Source organism: Diabrotica virgifera, chromosome 3 (assembly GCF_917563875.1).
Source record: "Diabrotica virgifera virgifera chromosome 3, PGI_DIABVI_V3a".
NCBI classification, from domain to species: Eukaryota; Metazoa; Arthropoda; class Insecta; order Coleoptera; family Chrysomelidae; genus Diabrotica; species Diabrotica virgifera.
The window spans coordinates 119,435,801-119,455,959 of NC_065445.1; the positions used below are offsets into that span (position 1 = coordinate 119,435,801).

The 20,159-nt window shown below is 32.8% G+C and overlaps 1 protein-coding gene across 4 annotated transcripts in view; it reads left to right on the top strand.

The window, feature by feature from the left end:
- The window catches only part of LOC126881274 (gamma-tubulin complex component 2-like), a 109,704-nt gene that overhangs the window by 30,264 nt on the left and 59,281 nt on the right, over positions 1-20,159 (top strand). For all 4 annotated transcript variants that reach the window (XM_050645456.1, XM_050645458.1, XM_050645459.1 and 1 more), the window contains exon 9: positions 9,089-9,490. In XM_050645456.1, coding sequence (XP_050501413.1) covers positions 9,089-9,490 — 402 coding nt within the window. The remainder of the gene's footprint in view (positions 1-9,088; positions 9,491-20,159) is intronic.

Sequence of the window (20,159 nt, forward strand, 5' to 3'; positions counted from 1 at the left end):
TAAGAGAATTGTTAACATTCTGGCGAATTAATACTTCTTCAGCAAGCTCATGATTGTGTTCACCACTAACTTTTGAAAACACATTATTTAATGTATATAGTTTTGCTTTATACTTTTTATTTGTACAATACCACACAGTTTCACCAAACTTTTTTAATTCACGAAACTTTCTAAATTTGAATTTTTGAAAAACTGTAAGTGGTTTTCCCCGTTCACTTAACATCATTTCAAAATCCATTGCGCGGTGCGATTGTCTAAGTTCACTCTTTACTGTTTGGAAATAAACTGCAATTTTAAAAATTCCACCCTATCAAGTTAACCTCCACTTTCTCTTAGTTTTACTAAGAAACTAATTAGGTAAACCCTGTGAACCCAGGTAATACTGTGTAGAATTAAATTTTATTGTTAGAAACGGAACTCAATTGACCATACAAAACACATAAGCGGTATTACCTGAAAATCCATCAAAATTTTGGACGCAATTCGGATACCTCCGTTTTGTTATTACAAAACTCTTAATTTTTAATTGGAAGTACTTATAATTAATTACAAAAGATTGTTGATATCTTGTCAGACAAATTTCCTCAGCCACGTTCCTTTACTCCGACAACGTAGATATGTTAATTATGACAGGTTATGTTTGGCGATTACAAAAATCATAATTTTACTTTTTTTTACTTTTAAATAAAACATGTTTATTTCAAAAGTAAGTACTTATAATTAATTACAAAAGAATAACGCTAATTGTCCAATGCCAAATATTCAGAATTAATATCCGATATTGAACAGTATATTTTTGTCACCCCGTATATCACATCAACCAATTTGTTATTATATTCAAACATGTGCGGGTTATTTAACTTGTTTAATTGTAGCAATTTATAAACAATATTTTGGCAATGGACATTAATTTAGCTGACAAAGTAAAACCTTTGTTCTTTTTGACGTGTGGGCTATGACCGAATTCATGTTGCCAACAAGAGATAATACATTTTAGAATCATTCTCAAGAATCACTTCAACAGGCCAGATGTGCCTTTAACTTCATTCACTAAAATCAATATGTAGCATCAAATAGAGTCTTCAACTAATTCGCGTACAAGCAACATACCAGTACATCAAACGGTCTCTCGGGGTTGTAGGGTATACTACCCTGGTGTCAGTCGATATCAATAAAATTGCTAAGTGCTATTGGTGTTTCAATAAACTGAAGATCATCCTCCGCTGAGCCTGAAGATTAGACACTAATTTATAAAAAACGAAATTTTTTATTTTTGAGTTTGGTACTATAGCGAGCAACACAACGAGCCGAAGAAGTGCTTAGACAAGGAAAGAAAAATATAGATAACTCTCATTATTAACCTTCTCAAAGTGACTTATTTTTAATTAAATAATAACCTAAATAATTAGTTTATTAATTAAATAAAAAATAATAATAATAAAATAAAATTACACTATCTTAGCTACTGAATTCCATTGACTCATGATTTAGCATCAAAAATAATAATACTGTTGTAGCTAAGCTTAATCATTTGTTGTATATGGATGATGTAAAATTAATGGCTTCCACTCGAAAACACCTAGATCAGATGCTAAAAACTGTAGAAACCTTCTCTAATGATATTAGTATGCACTTCCATCTAGACAAGGGCCGTGTCTTAAATATAGTCAGAGGACAGGTTCAGCCCGATGGTTTCGATATGCAAAATGGCCAAAACATCGAGCCGTGGGTGAAAATGACATGTATAAATATCTCGGTGTAAAGCAAGCGCGGAAAATTGACCATAAACAAATGAAAACCGAACTAACTTCTGAGTTTGTACGAAGGGTAAGACAGCTTAATGGGTCATATCTCAATAGTAAAAAATGTGTTAAATACGTACGCCTTCTCCGCGCTTAGCTACTCATTTGGTGTTATCAGGTGATCAAAACGGATATAGAAAGTCTTCAGCGGAAAGCAAGAACACTTCTCACAAAGGCACAAAAACATCATCCCTGCAGTGCAGTAGAGAGAACAATATTACCGCGGTATCTAGGGGGAAGAGGAATCTTGTACATAGGTGAGCAATTGGATAAACAAGTTGCTAACTTGAGAACTTATTTTCAGGCGCAGCCTAAAACATCTACTTTACATCGTGCAATCTGCGCAGTAGATTACTCAACGCCGCTTAAACTGAGGGAACAAGAAATGCTCATAAACCACCTATCTAAGCAAGAAAAAATGAGCATCTGGATGGGTAAACCTCTGCATGGGCGTCAACTCAATGAGGTCAACCAAGAATATGTCGACAATAGAACGTCGAACTATTGGTTGTCATCAGGAAAGATGTTTCCCGAGACCGAGGGTTTCCTACTTGCCATTCAGGATCAGGTTATTCCAACTAGAAATTACCTGAAGTACATTGTCAAAGATCCTCAGGTCCAAAACAACAAATTCCGATATGGATGTCAAGCCCAAGAATCCATCTAACATCTAACCGGGGGCTGCCAGGCGTTTGTAGGAACTGATTATAAAGAACGCCATGACTCAGTAGGAAAAATTCTTCACCAAGAACTGACTAGAAAACTTGGACTTGCTTTGCTTTTGCCTTGAATGCTTGAAAACGACAACTTCAAGCTATACTGGGATACACAGATCAAATAGTGGCACATAATAGCCGGGATCTCATACTAGTTAATAAACCGTTGATTGAGGTATTGGAGCTATTGAGGTACCCATATCAATATTTCAATCAACGAATAAACTTACTAGGCAAACAACATTAATAGAGGTTGCGATATCTAACAACAATAATCTGCGTGTTAAGCACAACGAAAAGATCGCCAAGTATAGAGATCTCGAAATACAATTTCATTCTGAAGAACCTCATCGAAAACATCAAAAAGCTGGGTCTAGATAAGCATCTTTACAAGACTATGCAGAAAGCTGTGCTGCTCTCGACGTCCAGATGCATACGAAAATTTTTGTGAGATACGCCGGCGTACCAAGTCACCTAGGGCTAGATAACACGGAAAGAGTCCCACCACAGCTCAATACTATTGATACCCTAGGTATGTGGGATGAGTAAATTTTCCCCCTAGAGGGAGTGTGGGCCGTATGGCTAAATCTAGAAATAAAATGAAATAATAATTTAATTTTTCATTAAATAATAAACGAACGTAGGCTTCTGAAATAGTCATAACAGGAAACGTAATAGTCACAGATTACATTACAGGGCCACTTTGACCGATAATTTTAAATGGGACCTTATGGCAAATTAAATCTCGTTGGAAAGATATTAAAAATACATATAAAATTAATGCTACTTTTGTTTGGGTTTAAGTTATTTTTTATGAATAAAATAAATATAAAATTGTAGTTTGGCATTAAACTAATAACAATAGAAAAATAGACGGTTTAGTTTTGATTTAAATCTGTCTTCTGCCATCCCCCGATAGCGCTATTTCTAGGTCTACCTCTTGTCAAGGAGGCTATGCAAGAAGACAAATTTACATCAAAACTTCCGTATTTCTCGGTATAAAATAAAACTCTTTATACCGGAGTAAGGTTAGAACGCCCTCTAACGGGGAATAAGTGAAATAAATGTCGACTCGATTCAAGTTTTCTGTTAACCCAGATATGGAAATATCAAAATCTCACATTTATTTCAAACTAATAATGATTCAAACGTCCGCCTGTGGTTATTTGTCAAAAAAGTCGACGTTGACGTAAAACCGACTGGAGAATTGAAAAACGTCAACATTTTTGACAAATAACCATAGGCGAACGTTTGAATCTTTATCGTAATTAATTTAATTCATTTATCGGACTGGCTACCTGATACCCAATTTTTATCCGACAGTGTTATAATGGATAGGACCTTAGAATATCACTTATGATTCTTGTCCGAAATTTTGTAATCGCAAAACCTAACCTGCCATAATTAACATATTTACGGTGTCGGACTAAGGAAACGAGGCTGTAAATTTGTAGGACAAGAGGTTAGTCGAGGAAATGAAACTGAAAAAATGGCAAAACCTCGCAATTTTTTCGTCCAGTATCGATTTGTACAACAATTTGGGATTAGGCTCATTTCACCCTCTAGTTCATTTTCTATATTCAGCCGTTCTACGCTTTTGGTTTTTTAAGGGTGAAAACTACCCCTAAAAAACTACTTGTAAAAAATTATAAAACAACATTTTAAACTTTAATATTGTCAACATTTGCTTCTTATTAGTTACATAATGATTGTTTTATTCTTTAAGATATACTTTTTATTCTTTAAGATATACTATCATAATATCTCAATCCTTAAAACCACCCTTGTTGGAGCTATATATAAAAAATTACTTATCCTAAAAGAATAATTTCGGCTTGCATCGATTTACATAAAAATTTGGGATTAGGATCATCTCACCCTGTACTTCATATTCTATAACATGCTCAAGGGCGTCGATTATTTTTAGGGGTGTAAACTACCCCTTATTGTCAAAAATTATATAAAAACATTGTAAACTTTAATATGGGTAAAATTTGGTTTTGAGTGGCTAAAAATAATGATTGTTTTATGCTTTAGGATATAATATCATAATATTTCAAACCTTAAAACCACCCTTAAGAACATTACAATTTTTATAAGTAGTTAATTTTATAGATCTATACCGAAAAAATAGTAGAATTAAAGAATTACAAAAACATTTATTTACACAAAAATACGAATTTACAAATATGTACAAGTACAAATACAAATAATTTTTAAGTCATCTTCCAGTATACGAACCAGTTCTGTGGTATTATACATGCATTGAAAATGTTCCATAAGCGGACTATCGAATATTTCGAAAAAAAAAAAATCGTTTTATAAACATAGCTCCTTCATTTTTGGCGATAAAAAGTTTTTTAAAAAATTATTTTGTAGGATTTGTGAAGAACTATAAGACTGTGTAAATTAAATTCCGTTAGATCCCTTACTTTTTAATTGGGGTGGGTTTAAATGGCTCGAATAAGGGGGTGTTTGCTCGTAAATAGAGGTTTTAAACAGCTCTATCTCGCTAACTATTCACTATAATGAAAATTTATACACAATTTAATTTAGCTATTAAAAAGCTATAATTTTGTAGTCTATCATTTTTTTTTTGTATCTCCAGTATTTTCGGAGATATTTGGAAGTAGAAGGTGAAAGATACGAAATTGCAAAAAATTAATTTTTCTTTAAACTCCAATTTTTCTAAAATTAGGTCTTTTAAATAGGTTAAACTTCTTGGGTGTATTGACAATACAAACATACAGGGAATTACAGAAAGGTGAAAACCAATTTTTAATTATGAGGGTAGTTGGGGGGTTATTTTCACTGATTTTTTTCGTAGAGAAAAGCAGGTAACCGACCTTGTTGTGATCATAAGTCGCTCTATTTTCATGATAAAAATTTTTATTATTATTTTTTGAAAGGTTTAATTGTATGCTTGAAAAAAGATATTTTAGGTTTTCCTCGAAAAATGCAAAGTTTTGCAGTTATTTGGCTTTGAATATTTCAAATTATGCATTTGACGAGAAAAGCTAACCTTTAACATGCCGTATCTCGGTTTGTATTGGTCTTAAAGATATTTTAGAAAAAGAATTTAGTTTGTGTTACTAAAAGATACAATTTTGTTATCTGCAGTTTTTTTGATTAAATGCATATTTTTCGAGGTATTCTCAAAAACCCTCTAAAAAAGTCGATTTTTTCGACGAAAAACTGTTTCTTTCAAGCGCGAATAACTCGAAAAATATTAGTTTTACGAAGAAAATGTAAAACACATTTTTTTCTTAGAATTACGTTTTACATCGATTTACATGGTTAAAATGTAGTAAAAAATTCCCACCCCCGAGATGGGGTGGCAACCACCCCCAAGGTCTTAGCGTACAGTGGCATGATATAGAAAATGATCCTTGGACTATTCCCTACCTTCTGTGAAAATTTCAAGTAAATCCATGCTGGACGAAAAAATTGCAAGCCAAAATGCTTCATTTCCTCGACTAGGTCATCAATCTTTTGTAATTAGTTATAAGTACTTTCAATTGAAAATTAAGAGTTGTGTAATAACAAAACTGTACCGCGTTAGAGTGACATCTTGCGGGTATCGGACTCGATCTCGCTCCCTCTTTTTTGTCCTACAAAAATGATTTATCTTATTTTAACGTATAATCTTTTGATTAAAATTAAAAATTATAGTTTTGCAATAACAAAACATAACCGCGCTAAAGCTAGAGGTTTAGGTGTTGTGCGTGCGGAAAAGCGTCCAACCTGCACTCTGAAAATTTTCAGGAATTGGTAGACTCGCTCAACGGAAGCAGTTAAAACTGTTTTTAAGACTTTTAAAATCATTTTCATAAAAGGACGCTTAATTCAATTAAATTGTGTTTTAACTAGGAAAGTTTTAGGCTAGTTCTGATTTTTTTCATTATATATGTATTTTGGGCTGCTGAATCCAAATATGAGGTTTGCGGACAAAATTTCGTGACGGAACATTGAGTAAATCGAGAAAAAATCAAAAAATTTCTGCTTTTTCCCGCTTTTGCTTAAATTTTGAAAACTATTAACTTTTAGTAAATGGTCTTTTAACAGAAATTAAAGTACTTAAAAGTCTCTACAAATATCACTATTTACCTTTTTTTCAGACGAACCTTTCGGTCTAATGTGCAAGTTGAAATTTGCCAATTTTTAACGGTCTCTGCAAAACCCAATTTTTACATTTCAAAACTCTATTTTTTGTTAGAATGCTGTCATTTGATAAATTTACATCCTCCATCCTAAGGAGGATGCTGGTATCCTAATTATCATAATAGCTCTTGAGATGGCACCGTGAAATGAACATGTAACAGTGGTGGGGGAAGATTTCGACCTTCTGGTCATTTTGATTGGCCTGTGTAGTCCTAACACAAAAAATGTATTTTTTCTGAAACCAGGAAAAGGAAAGGTTTTGCAAAGCTTCTACAACCCTCATCTGGCTGCTAAAAAAATCCTAATGGACCATATCTTATTACCACATGCGATGAGTGGTTGTGATACTACTTCTGCATTGTTTAATGAGGGAAAACTGAAATTTTTTAAAGTCCTGCAGAAGAACACAGACTTGCAACCAACCACTGAGGCTTTTAAAGACCCTAATGCACATCAGTATGAGGTTGCCACAGCAGGAAACATGTTTCTCATTGCTCTATATGGATGAAAAAAAGAGACCATTGTGAACGATTTGAGATACAGACAATACGTATCTTCGTCATACAAAATAAGACCAACATTGCCTCATTACTCCCTACCGAATCTGCAGCACGATAACATTCACTTAGAGTTTACTATCAGGTGCATCAATGGTTATCTTTATATCAAGCCACACCTGACGAGCAACAACATCCAAGTGAGTGGGGTTGGAAAAAACTACTAGTGGTCTCGTGCCAGTGCCAACCACTTTGTATCCTGCACCAAACTCACTACTACGGTATATTTATTGTAAATGCAAAAAGGGCTGACAACGCAATTGTGGATGCAGGAAGGCGGGCCTCCATTTTTACCCAATTTGCACATCATGCGAAGAACTGTGTGACAACGTTGAGCCCCCGGAAGATAGTTCTGATATAGACGTAGAAGAGACTGAAGAAAGACACAGAGGTATGTAGAATCTCACAAGTTATTTCGTAATCATTCATCTCTTCTTGATATATGATCGTAAGTCAGTATCTCACTACCTCTTTTATTTTCCAGGAGAACGACCCCCTAACGCTGACGATGGAGCAATCAGACCCTGAGCCAGGACATGATACTATCGAAGAACCTCAGCACAATGAGGAAGTTATGTTTAATCTCACAATCTATTTTGCAATCGTCATCTCCTTTATAACTAACACCATCTCTTTTATTTTCCAGAACAAACAGAATATATATCGGGGCCCATCGCCACCGGAGAACCACAGCCAGGACCTTCTAAAAGACAACCGCTCATACATTTTATATATACAACATTTTGTATTTTAATTTGTTTTGTATTTTAATTTATAATATTAATAACCACGGTATTTTAAGTTTTATGTATTTATTATTTGTGCAGAAAACTATGAGAAATTTATCAAATGACAGGATTCTAATAAAAAATAAAGTTTTGAAATGTAAAAAGTGGGTTTTGCAGTTAAAAATTGGCAATTTTCAACTTGCACTTTGGACCGAAAGGCTCGTCTGAAAAAAAAGTAAATACTGATATTTGTAGAGAATTTTAAGTTCTTTAATTTCTGTTCAAAGACCATTTACTAAAGTTAATAGTTTTCGAGATTTAAGCAAAAAAGCGGGAAAAAGCAGAAACTCTTCGCTTTTTTCGCGATTTACTCAATGTTCCGTCACGAAATTTTGTCCGCAAACCTCATATTCGGAGTCAGCAGTTCAAAATACATGTATTATGAAAGAAATCATAACTACCCCAAAACTTTCGCACTAGGGGGCTCGTAGATTACAAATTGACTGAATAAACTGTACTATGTACCTTATACAATACAAATAATTAATGTAAATAATTTCTAATTAACTATTTTTAATGGAAAATAAGCCACAATTTTACTAAAAAATGATTTTATTTATTAACGTTTCGACGTCCAAATTGGATGCTGTTGTCAAAATACAAAAAATATTAATATTAAACAAAAATGTTGTTTAGTAAAAAATTCTTCTAATAATTTATTCAATCTGACTCATTTATATCGGCAATTCAGACATATATTATACATTTTAAAGTTGAAGACTTTACAATGATATTGCCAATATTTATTAGTTGCGTTCCTGGGACGACTTTACTGAAAGATAGTTCATTTGATTACATGAAATCAACCCCAACTCAAGAATATCCGTCACAAAAAAATCATAGCATGTGATCTGTCTTTAAAAAGACAACCACATGCAACGGTGACAATAAAATTCTTGGGTTAGAGATTCTATAGCAACCGCATCCTATTGGACGTCGAAACGTTAATAAAATCATTTTTTTTAGTAAAATTGTGGCGTATTTCCCATTAAAAATAGTTACTTGCAAAAATGCCACAAGACAATAGCTTCAAAATAATTTCTACTTCAAATATTTTCTTGTAGGTAAACCAGTGAAAAATAAGGTTTTGCCCATTCAGTACAAAATAGAAGAGAAGCACTATATCGAAGCAATAGAAAAAGCCTACATGTTCGCAAGTCAGACTCTTCTAACTTTAGTAATAAAAGAGAAGGATCTCATAGGAAGGTTAAGATCTGTAAAACACTATTTTCTCCTAGACCAGGGAGACTTTATTGTTACTTTTCTTAGCTTGTGTGAGAAGGAACTGGCGAAATATTCTATGGATGTTAACCAGACTTGTATAGAATCTCTTATGGATTTAGCTTTAAGACTGTCTAGTGCCATAAACGATCCTTATAAAGATGATTTGAGAACTGAATTGCTACCATATGATCTGCAGTTCCAGATGTTTAAGATTCTGAGCATTCAGACGAATTCAGAACAAGGTGACGATAAGTATTTATAGTCTTAGATTCGAATCTTGGTCGACCTACACCCATCTGCTTTCCGGCTGAAACATTTTTTTTATTAAATTTCATACATAGACAAATATGACTGCATGGGTTGCCTATCAAAATCTTGTCACATCTCTCCTTAAGGCGTAGGGTTTTAAATCAACATTTCAAGCACATTTTTGTGAATTTTTTTGGAAGTTTGGTAGAATTATTTTATGTTTCAATTAAATAAGCATATTCAGTACATTTCATAGAATATTAAAAAAAAATCAAGGAAAAATATTGAAAAATAAGCCAACGCTGACAAAATTTTAAAGACACTTCAAAAAACAATGTATTTTACGGTGGTGATCAGAACGCATCATTGGATCATGTTAAACAAAAAATTCAAAAACATTTTATTAGCTTATGAGTTTCTCGAAGAAACGCTGTCAATTTTTTTTGCTTTATCGATTTTTGACTTTTTGGTATCACTCAGAAGTCAAAACAACGAATTTTTTTTGCAAAAAAGGGTGAACGTCAACATATTTATTATTGTTAAACAAAAAATAAGCATAAAACACAAAATATCTTACGGCGTTACCTCACGGAATGTCCAAAGAAAATATATACAAAATTACAGGAGAATCGATCAAGTAGTTTTTGAGTTACAATGTCGACCATCTTTGAAAAAAGCAGTTTTGAAAAAAACTCGTTTAAAGTATTGTCAACTTTTATTTTCAATTTCTTTTCTGTCTGTCAAATCGTAAAGTGATGCACACCGGAATATGTTTTTGAATCGCGGAGTAATTTACAAAAGAGAATGGGAACAGCTGTTGACCGTTGCTCACTACATTCAAGCGCGCTGGAGCTAACTTGCTGCAAAGCGAGTCGAAGGTAGGGCTATTCAACATGCTGTATTTTCGATAATTTTGCTCCAATGAATTTGAAATTTTCAGAAAGTATTTTTGCGTTTATGAATTTTCATTTAAAATAATAAAAGAAATAACAAATTTTATAATTTTGAAAGTCTCCTTTAACTAAAAAAAACTTTGCTTGGCAAGTTTCGCCCATTTGTTTACCAATCAAATTTTATAAAACATATAAAATAGGTCTATATGTTATTGCCTACGTGTTAACGTTCATGGCTACCGGACAAGCAGTGTAAACAGTTAAGCAAATGTAGGTTACTGCACCGATCTGTTTATCAATTAAAATATACAAGGTGTAATCAAAATACAGGTCATAAATTATATCACATATTCTGGGACCAAAAATAGTTCGAATGGACCTAACTTACCTTAGTACTAATGTGCACATAAAAAAGTTAAAGCCCTTTGAAGTTACAAAATGAAAATCGATTTTTTATAATATATCGAAAACTATTAAAGATTTTTTATTAAAAATGGGCATGTGACATTCTTATCGCGGGAACATCTAAAAGGAAAATTATAGTGAAATTTGTGCACCCCATAAAAAATGTATGGGAGTTTTGTTCCCTTAAACACCCCGAAACTTTTGTGTACATTCCAATTAAATTATTATTCTTCTTCTTCTTCTTCTACGGCACTACAGCCCAAATTGAGCCTTGGCCTACTTTATTTTTTGCCTCCACCCTTGCTTTGTCTGTGACTGCTCTTCGCCATACACGGACTCCTAAAACGGCTTGTGCGTCGCTGCACATAATAAATTATTATTGTAGTACCATTAGTCATACTCATTGATTTTTTAAAACTTTTTTGCCTCTTACTATTTTTTCGATAAGGCTGTTTTTATCGACTTGTGGCTTCTTTTCTAATATGTTTACATACAAATTTTATGGGGGTTTTGTTCCTTTAAATCCCCCAAATGTTTGTGTACGTTCCAATTCAACTATTACTTCGGTACCATTAGTTAAACACAGTGTTTTTAAAACTTTTTTGTCACAGTATTTTTTCGATAAGGCACCTTTTATCGAGATGTGGCTTCTTTTTCAATATGGTTCAAAATAGACCTAAAAATATAAAAAATTATAAATACATTTTCATATTACTACCAAGTCTCTATAATCGTACTTAACCATATACAAATATGTGGTGGATTTGAAAAATAATCAAAATATCTCCATAAAAACTGACTTTTCGAAAAAGTACTAAAAGGCGCATTTAAATCAAAGCGAACACGAACGAATGAACGAATGAACGAATTCGTAATTGTTTGCTTGGTCATTAGTTCGCTACAAAGTAGGACCATTTACATTGAAGCGAACGTTCGCATTCGTTGATGATCGGGAGTGCATATTGCCCGCAGATGTATTTAAGACGGGCCAGTCACACATTGTGTTTAAGGTTGATATGAACCTTCATGTAATTTGTTTCTGATCCTAGAGATGGCTCTACTGTAGCATGTAACTGTGGTAACATTTTCAACTTAATATCGTTTCTGATATGTCAAAAAAATGTATAGTGTCATACACAGATACAAGTAACGATATCAGAAACGATACAAGAATTTGTGTCAGGCACAGATTCTTGTACAATAACTGCGCCAATTTCTGCGCAAAGAGCAAAAACGTAAAACCTGCTGGTAAAACTTCTAAATGTCATAATGGCGGCTGAAAATGAGATCATATGATTTATGTCTTGATGAATTTATTTGTGTTTTGTAGGTATTATTTATAAATATTTTATTGATACTTAATATACCGTTTGGTATGGACTACTGTTCTACTAATAACCATATATATTTAGAATAACTTTGGGTTTCATATTGCATAATTTTTTAATAGAGGAAAATACAATAGTTCCAATTTGGATCAAACTGAAGATAATTATAAATGCAAATATTTTAGCACAAATATCAAAACAAAATAAAAAACACAAATAATCAACAGTCAACGTAAAAATTCTAGTTATTATAACATTAAAATATTTGTTTTTAAAAGTTTATAAATTTTATAAAATCCTTAAAATCAGCTGTAGACGCAGTACTACCATACGGACCATACCAATGTAACGTGACAGGGCGACAAACAAAATTTCGACCAATCACGTGCCGAATTTCATACAGTTTTCGATACAAGAACTTGCATAGTGTCATACAGGGCACAAATGTACGTACAAGAAATGATACAAGAAAATGTATACAAGAAACGATATCAGAAACGATATTAGAAATGATACAAGAAAATGCATAGTGTCATACAGCCTTTAGCAAGAAACCTTTAGTCCATGATGTGAGGCCGCTCCCGTCTGAAAAAATATGATTCGGTTTCTCTTCGGATTCCTGTTCAAAAATGTTTTAATGAAATATGAAGAGTGCAAGGCGAACTTTTTGGCGAGAAATTGTTTAAACAATTTTTTTTTAAGAAATTCAAAAGATTATCTTTTTTTGCTCCGGAAAATATTTTTTTAGGTTTTTTGGCCATTCTAAACAAGAAAGGTATTGTGTCATTTTTCTCAAAAGTTGATAGTTTTCGAGTTAGGGGAAATTTAAAATCTGAAAAATGCGATAATACGCATATCTGAATATATCTATAATAAAATTCTTAAGAGTAGTCGGTTCTATCTTCAATTTAGACCGTTCTTTTTAAAATGTTGTTATGCGTCCATCCAATTTTAATGCCGGTGCGGCTATTTCAACAATCTTCTATTTTGCACCGGAAATATTTTTTAAGGTTTTTCGGTAATACTAAATAAAAAAAGTTTCTTTTCATTGTTCTGACAAGTTAACAGTTTTTGAGTTATAAGCGATTTAAAATCTGAAAATTGAGAACATACGCATATTATAGCGCGAACATACGATTGAGTTACACTAAATACCAATTAACTTCTCATTAGCGGAAGTTACAGTTGATTCATAGACGTAATATATATTAAGACTGTTATATTTATAATATTGTTAATATAAATATTAAGTCTACCACTTCAGTTGGATGAGTTAAGATAAATTCAGCAATTCTGCAATTTTCGTAACAAGATACAACTGCACACATCTCACGCGAAGAGCAATCACACAAGTGGTTTCGATGTAATCCCTTGCAAAACTGATGCAATTCAGCGACTTTTAAATCGCAGCGGAGCCACCCTCTAGCTAGATTTTCTGCGACAGCGATTTTTTTGTCGCCGCGACTACAAATTGCAAGTGGAGTGCTAGCCATAGTGCGAGGGGTGGCAGGTTGCGGCCTAAGAGTCGAGTGGGCATAATTGATAATTAAAAAACAACGATTTACATTGAAATAAGCCCCAATTACTCATCCAACTCTTAAAATTGAACGTCTAAACTTCAAGTTTGGTACTTGGCAACCTCAAAAATAATAATTTACATAGGAATTTCCAAGCCTCGAATATGTGTATCTTCGCAATTTTCAGATTTTAAATCCTTCGATTTAGTAACTCGAAAACTCAGAAAAATCAGAAGAGATCTTTTTTGTTTAGAAAGAGCCAAAAAAACCTAAAGAATGTTTTCCAGGGCAAAACAGGAGATTGTTGAAATAGAGCCTGCCGCATTGGCAATAAAATCGGATGGACGCGCATTATTAACAATTAAAAAACAACGGTCTAAATTGAAGTTATACCCGATTACTGCTCAGAATTTCAAAAATGAACGTTTAAATTTCAATTTAAGGAATTGCCAACTTTGAATATAATAATTTAAATATGAGTTTTAGCCTCGAAAACGTGTATTTACGCATTTTCAGATTTTAATTCACCTTAACTCGAAAACTATATATGTACTTTTGAGAAAAATGACAAGATATCTTTCTTGTTTAGAATGGCCCAAAAAACATAAAAAATATTTTCCTGGACAAAAAATGGTGATCTTGTGAATTTGTTTAAAAACATTGTTTAAACAATTTCTGCCCAAAAATTTCGCCGGCACTCCTCTGATTTGTTTAAAGGGGACATTTTTGAATAAGAATCCGCAAAGAAACCAAGTCAGAATTTTTTTCAGACGGGAGCGGCCTCACAACGTGGACTAATTACATGTTTCTGTAAAATATTCGTTAGTCATCACATTCATATTATCTTACACTGAAAGATGGTAATAAAATTTTACGACCTCTTTCATGACAAAAATTGCTGTGCTGTGTATTTAAAAATTTATTATAACAAATTAATGTATGATAGAAAAAGAATAGAAGAAAAGAACAGGATTTTGATTTTAAATCAGTATATCACTCTTTATATCATCGAGATCAAGTGTATAGGAATAGGTAGGTGGTTAAAGAATTGTATACATACCTGTATAATATGCATAATGCTTCAGAAGTCTTCTTCTTCTTCTTTTTGTATAGACATGACTCTGTCTGTTTTTTCAATGTGCCTCTAGTAAGTTGTCGTTCCATCGTTTTCGTGGTCTTCCCACTGATCGTCTTAGTATTGGGGAACCATTTTTCGCTGTCCTGCCTGACTACCCTATTTGTTGTCATTCGGCGTATGTGGTCATTCCATTCTATTCTTCTGTTTCTTACCCAGTTATTAATGTTATCCACCTTGCATCTCCGACCCATATCTGTACTTCTAGCTCTGTCCCATAGAGTCTTACCATCGATTTTTCGAAGGGTTTTTATCTCCGCTGTTTCGAGCAATCTTTTTGTCCTCTCTGTGTCGGGTCGTGTTTCTGCCGCGTATGTAATTATTGGTCTGATGACTGTTTTGTAAATTCTGCCTTTCATGTCTTTTCCGATATTTTTATTTCTCCATATTTTGTCATTCAGGCAACCTGCGGCTCAGTTTGCTCTATTCACTTGATCTTCCACTTCTGTTTCGAGCCTTCCGTAGCTAGATAGTGTGATGCCTAGGTATTTAAACTCCATCACTTGTTCTATTATCTGACCTTAAAGCTCCAATTTACATCTTATTAGATCTGCTGTTATAACCATGCATTTTGTCTTTTTTGAGGAAATTAACATGTTAAATTTTCTGGCGATTATGTTGAATTGCTGCAGCATACGTTGTAAATCATCTTCACTTTGAGAGATTAGTATTGCATCGTCCGTATAGCAGATTATTTTAAGTTGTTTTTCTCCCATTTGGTATCCTTTTTTAGTTGTTAATTTTTTATTATTTCGTCCATGATCAGGTTGAACAATAAAGGACTCAAGGAATCCCCTGTCTTATCCCATTGCCGGCTTCAATTGGGTCAGTTAGTTCATCTTCCACTTTTACTTTTATTGTGTTGTTCTGGTAGATGTTTTCTATCGTTTTAATTATTCCCAGATAACAAGTGGATAACGTCCTGTAATGTTACCCCGTCAAATGCTTTCTTAAGGTTCACGAAACATAAATATGCCGGTTTGTTGTATTCCAACGATTTCTCTTGAAATTGCCTCATTATAAATATAGCGTCAGTGCATGACTTTCTCAACCTAAAACCTTGTTGTTCTTCTGATAATGTTATAATTTCATTCAATTTGTTTGTATCACTTTTGTTGTTAATTTTAATGTTGTATTTAATAAGTTAATCCCTCTGTAATTCTCCGGGTCTGATTTGTCTCCTTTTTTGAAGAGAGGTATTAGGATGCTTGATCTCCATTCTTGTGGTATTCTTGTGCTTCAGAAGTCAAACGGTGTAAGTCATATTTCATCTGCCCGGACAAATTTTTTTTCGGTTTTTCATCATTCTGAACAAAAAATGTTTGTTGTAATTTTTCTCTAAAATGAAGCATTTTCAACTTATAAACAATTTAAAACAGAAAAAAAAAACGAAAAATGACGATTTTTAAGCCTCAAAAACACACAATTATTTTTTAATTCAGCAAGTTCCTAAATTTAAGTTAAAACCTTGTTCTATCAGTTTCTGATACTTCAGTAGTTTGGGCTTATTTGATTTTAAAACATTGTTTTTAGTAGTTGAGGCCCTTATCACAACCTAAAAAATGGATTTATACAAGACTGTTTAATAAATTAGAACCACTGTTTCTATGGGCGATCTCTTGAACATTATTATGCGGTATCTTATGAAAGTGGTTATGCACACCATATTTTGTTGAATTTAAAATCAAAATTCTATTATTTTTAGTTCTTAAAAGGTTTACATTTTTACACAAGCAATTTTTATCGGCAGGCCAGACGGAAGTCGTAAAATCTAATTACATCTCTCAGTATGAGATAAAATAAATGCAACGAGTAACAATTGGAATGTTTAAAAGATTAGAGAGAAACATCACCAGAAACATAATAGTATGTCATGTTTATTGGAAATACTCGAGATCATGTAAGGTAAGATATACCTACTTTATAGCACGTGCAAATCCTCTCCTATCGCCTAATTTCCTATGCAGTTAAATGTTGAATGTTTTTAGGGTCCATTTATTTTTTCGGGTATGCGTATGAGGTTCACGAGGTTTTGAAACATGTCTACTAGATGTTGTGGAAATAATTCGAATCGTACTACAATGGTACTACTTTTCGCGAAAGAAATCTGAAAGAAACCAGTTTTCGTGGAAACAATTAAATATATTAGTATTCGAGGAAACTGAAAATCGGGTTTTGTTTAGTTGTAATATCAGCTACGCCCCTTACCAATTTTCAAAGTAATTCTGATTATAAACAACGATAACTATGGTGAAAAAGTTTTTTCGAAATAGTTTTATTAGTGCTCTACATGCACTTACCGGTTTTTCCAAGTACCTACCTTATAATAATTAATTTCATTAATTCGTTATCGTATAATACCTTTTCGTAATTAATATAACTTTTTGTGCATCTACTAAAATGTCTAATAATATTCTGTAAATTTACATTATCAGGTACCAATATCTAAACACTTAAGTAAATGAGAGGTTTCTAAGAACACATCACTGATCAAAACTAAAAGCTGGGAAAATTCCTTTTTACCCTTAACTTTTTTTATAAATATATTATTTGTAGATTGTAGATTTTATTACATCGTATTTTCAAAACAAAAGTTATAATTTTGTTGTAATCTGCCAAAATGTTGTACAAATAATTGATATGGCCACGCTGCTAGATTACAGTTCTGTTTGAGGCAATGAGGTGTTCTAGAGGGAGCCATGTCATGGTGGCACAATTTGATAGCGGCAATTCAATATATAATTCTTGTTTAACGAGATTTTTCATATGTTTAGGAAAAAATATTCAACATTTTATTGGAAATATTTTCCATTGTTACAGTTTTATATATGTTGTTATTAAAATTTTATCCAATTTCTTACCGGTAGCTTTATTATAAGCCGAAACATATTATTTTTTCCTACTGTGGCAAAACTGTATATTCAAAAATTTTAAAAACATTCATAAGTATTTCCTAGGATTATATCTTTAGGCTGTAATAAAATTAACAAAATTGTATGTTTGGTTTTCCCGCTTTATACTTGGAAAAAAGGAGTTTTTTTGAGTTTTTTCGAAAACGAAAACATATACCTTCTCCCTACCATATACTAGTAATCACCATATACCTTCTCAATTTTTTTCAAATTTTTTGAATGTGTAGTTTATTTTGGGGGGGGGGGGGTTCAGATCAACCTTAAGTTTATTGTCGTGTTTCTTGTTGGGTAAATTTGAATACAATAATAGCTTATAAAATGCAATGTGTGTTCTGTAAGGACAAAAATATAAGTATAAATTTTGATACGACTTCAATAATTTCATTTTGTCCTGTCTCTATTCTATAATTATTTAATTTAAAAAAATTGATTTTAATAATTAAAATAAAATAAAAATTCCAGACTCAAAAATAATTTATCCAGGTATTTTTTATTTATTTTGACAAAAATGTCTAGCAATTATAAATTCATATTTCTTCTTCTTAAGATGACGTGCATTTCTGCGTAGGCGTCCACCGTACATTTAGTGCGTAATCGCCACCGTCTTGTTTATAAAATATTACTGATTTTCGCAGTATTGCAGAGCATTTCATAGCCGTTGATTCTTGTCCACTGGCTGTGGCGATTACGCAGCCATGACATCTTTTTCCCAGACCCCTCTTACCCTCTATCTTTCCGTTGAGTATCAATTGCTGAAAATTGTATCGTTCCCGTTCCCCTCGTAATATGTGCCCCAAGTATGCAGTCGTCTTACTTTTAACATAATTAAAAAATTCCCTACCCTGTAAACCTGTTCTTCTTAGTACTTAATCATTTCTGACTGTCCGTCCATGATATTCTAAGCATTCGACGTAGGCACCACATTTCAAAAACTTCAAATTTGTTAATGGAACTGGCCTTTAACGTCCATGCTTCCATTTCGCACAAGAGCACAGGTCAAACATCACTTTGTAACATATAAATTACTGACAAAATGTTTGTATTCATATTTCTAATAATGACAAAAGTAATGACAAAAAACTATCTTCTTAAAATAATTTTTAAATTCAATATATTTTGGTAGATACCTGTAATGTGCTTCGAACTAATGAACGCAATACGTATCAGCAGCCAGGTAGCAGGTATTATACGCTGTTTGAGGGAGCATAGAGAATAATATATTAAAGAACCAGCTTTCTTAAAATTCTTCCTCGAAAAAGTTGCTTGCTCCTGGTATTATGCCTATATTATGTTCAAATAATAAATTGTAAAATTGGTGTATCAAAATAAATTTGTTTTTAATTAATTTTAGCAATTAATTTGATTTGCTTACCTCATTAGTCTTTCTGGGTTGAAATTTATCCAATAAAAACATTAGACTTTTAAAAGCAAACCACTTCGAACCCTCTTTTCGTCTTTCTCGTCTAAACGATACCAGAAGCTAATTAATTTTTTTTTGTTCAGAGACATCACAACCCATTCCTATAGAAATGTTAAAACAAGCATCAGTTTTTCTGTTTATTATTATATAGGCATTCGATTTCCGGTTTCATAGGCATTCTTCATTTCTATATAACTAAATTAATTAAGTATCTTTTCATTGGTCCATTCCATATTGCAAAATTATGTTTTCACGTCTACACAATAAACAACCCTCTCAAACTAATCTTTGTAAATAAATTAAATCAGTACATACTTCTAAACGAATTCGTTCGCTACCGTCTATCCACTGTCCACATTGAACAACGATTTTCTTTGATGATTCGCTAACTTACCGACATCAGTTGGAATATGTGCGAATGCAAACGAATTCGTTCGGTCGTGCTCGATTCGCTGTACAAATACAATAAAGTTAACGAACGAATTCGTTCGTTCGTTCGTGTTCGCTTTGAGCGAAATGCGCCTTAAGAGGTAAAAAAAGTTTTAAAAACATTGTATTTACTTAATGGTACCACATTAATAATTTAATTGGAACGTACACAAAAGTTTGGGGGGGTTTAAAGGAAGAAAACCCCCATAAAATTTTTATGGGGTGTCCAAATTTAACTATAATTTGTTTTTAAGATGTTCCTGCCATGAGAATGTCATATGTTCATTTTAAATAAAAAATCTCTAATAGTTTTTGATATATTGGAAAAAATGATTTTCATTTTGCAACTTCAAAGGGCTGTAATTTTTTTTGTGTGCATATTTGTACTAAGGTAAGTTAGGTTCAATTGAATTATTTTTGGTCCCCGAATATGTGATTAGATTAAATTTATAACCTGTATTTTGTTACACCCGTTTTTTTATTACACCTGTAATAATAGTCTCCCGTTTTATACTTTGGGATTATAGCAGGGTAGTCTGCTACATCTAGGGCCTACGGTATACAAAGAAGGTAACAGGGCCAGTGCTACGCTTCAACCGCCTATTATTACCCCTGGTTTTACC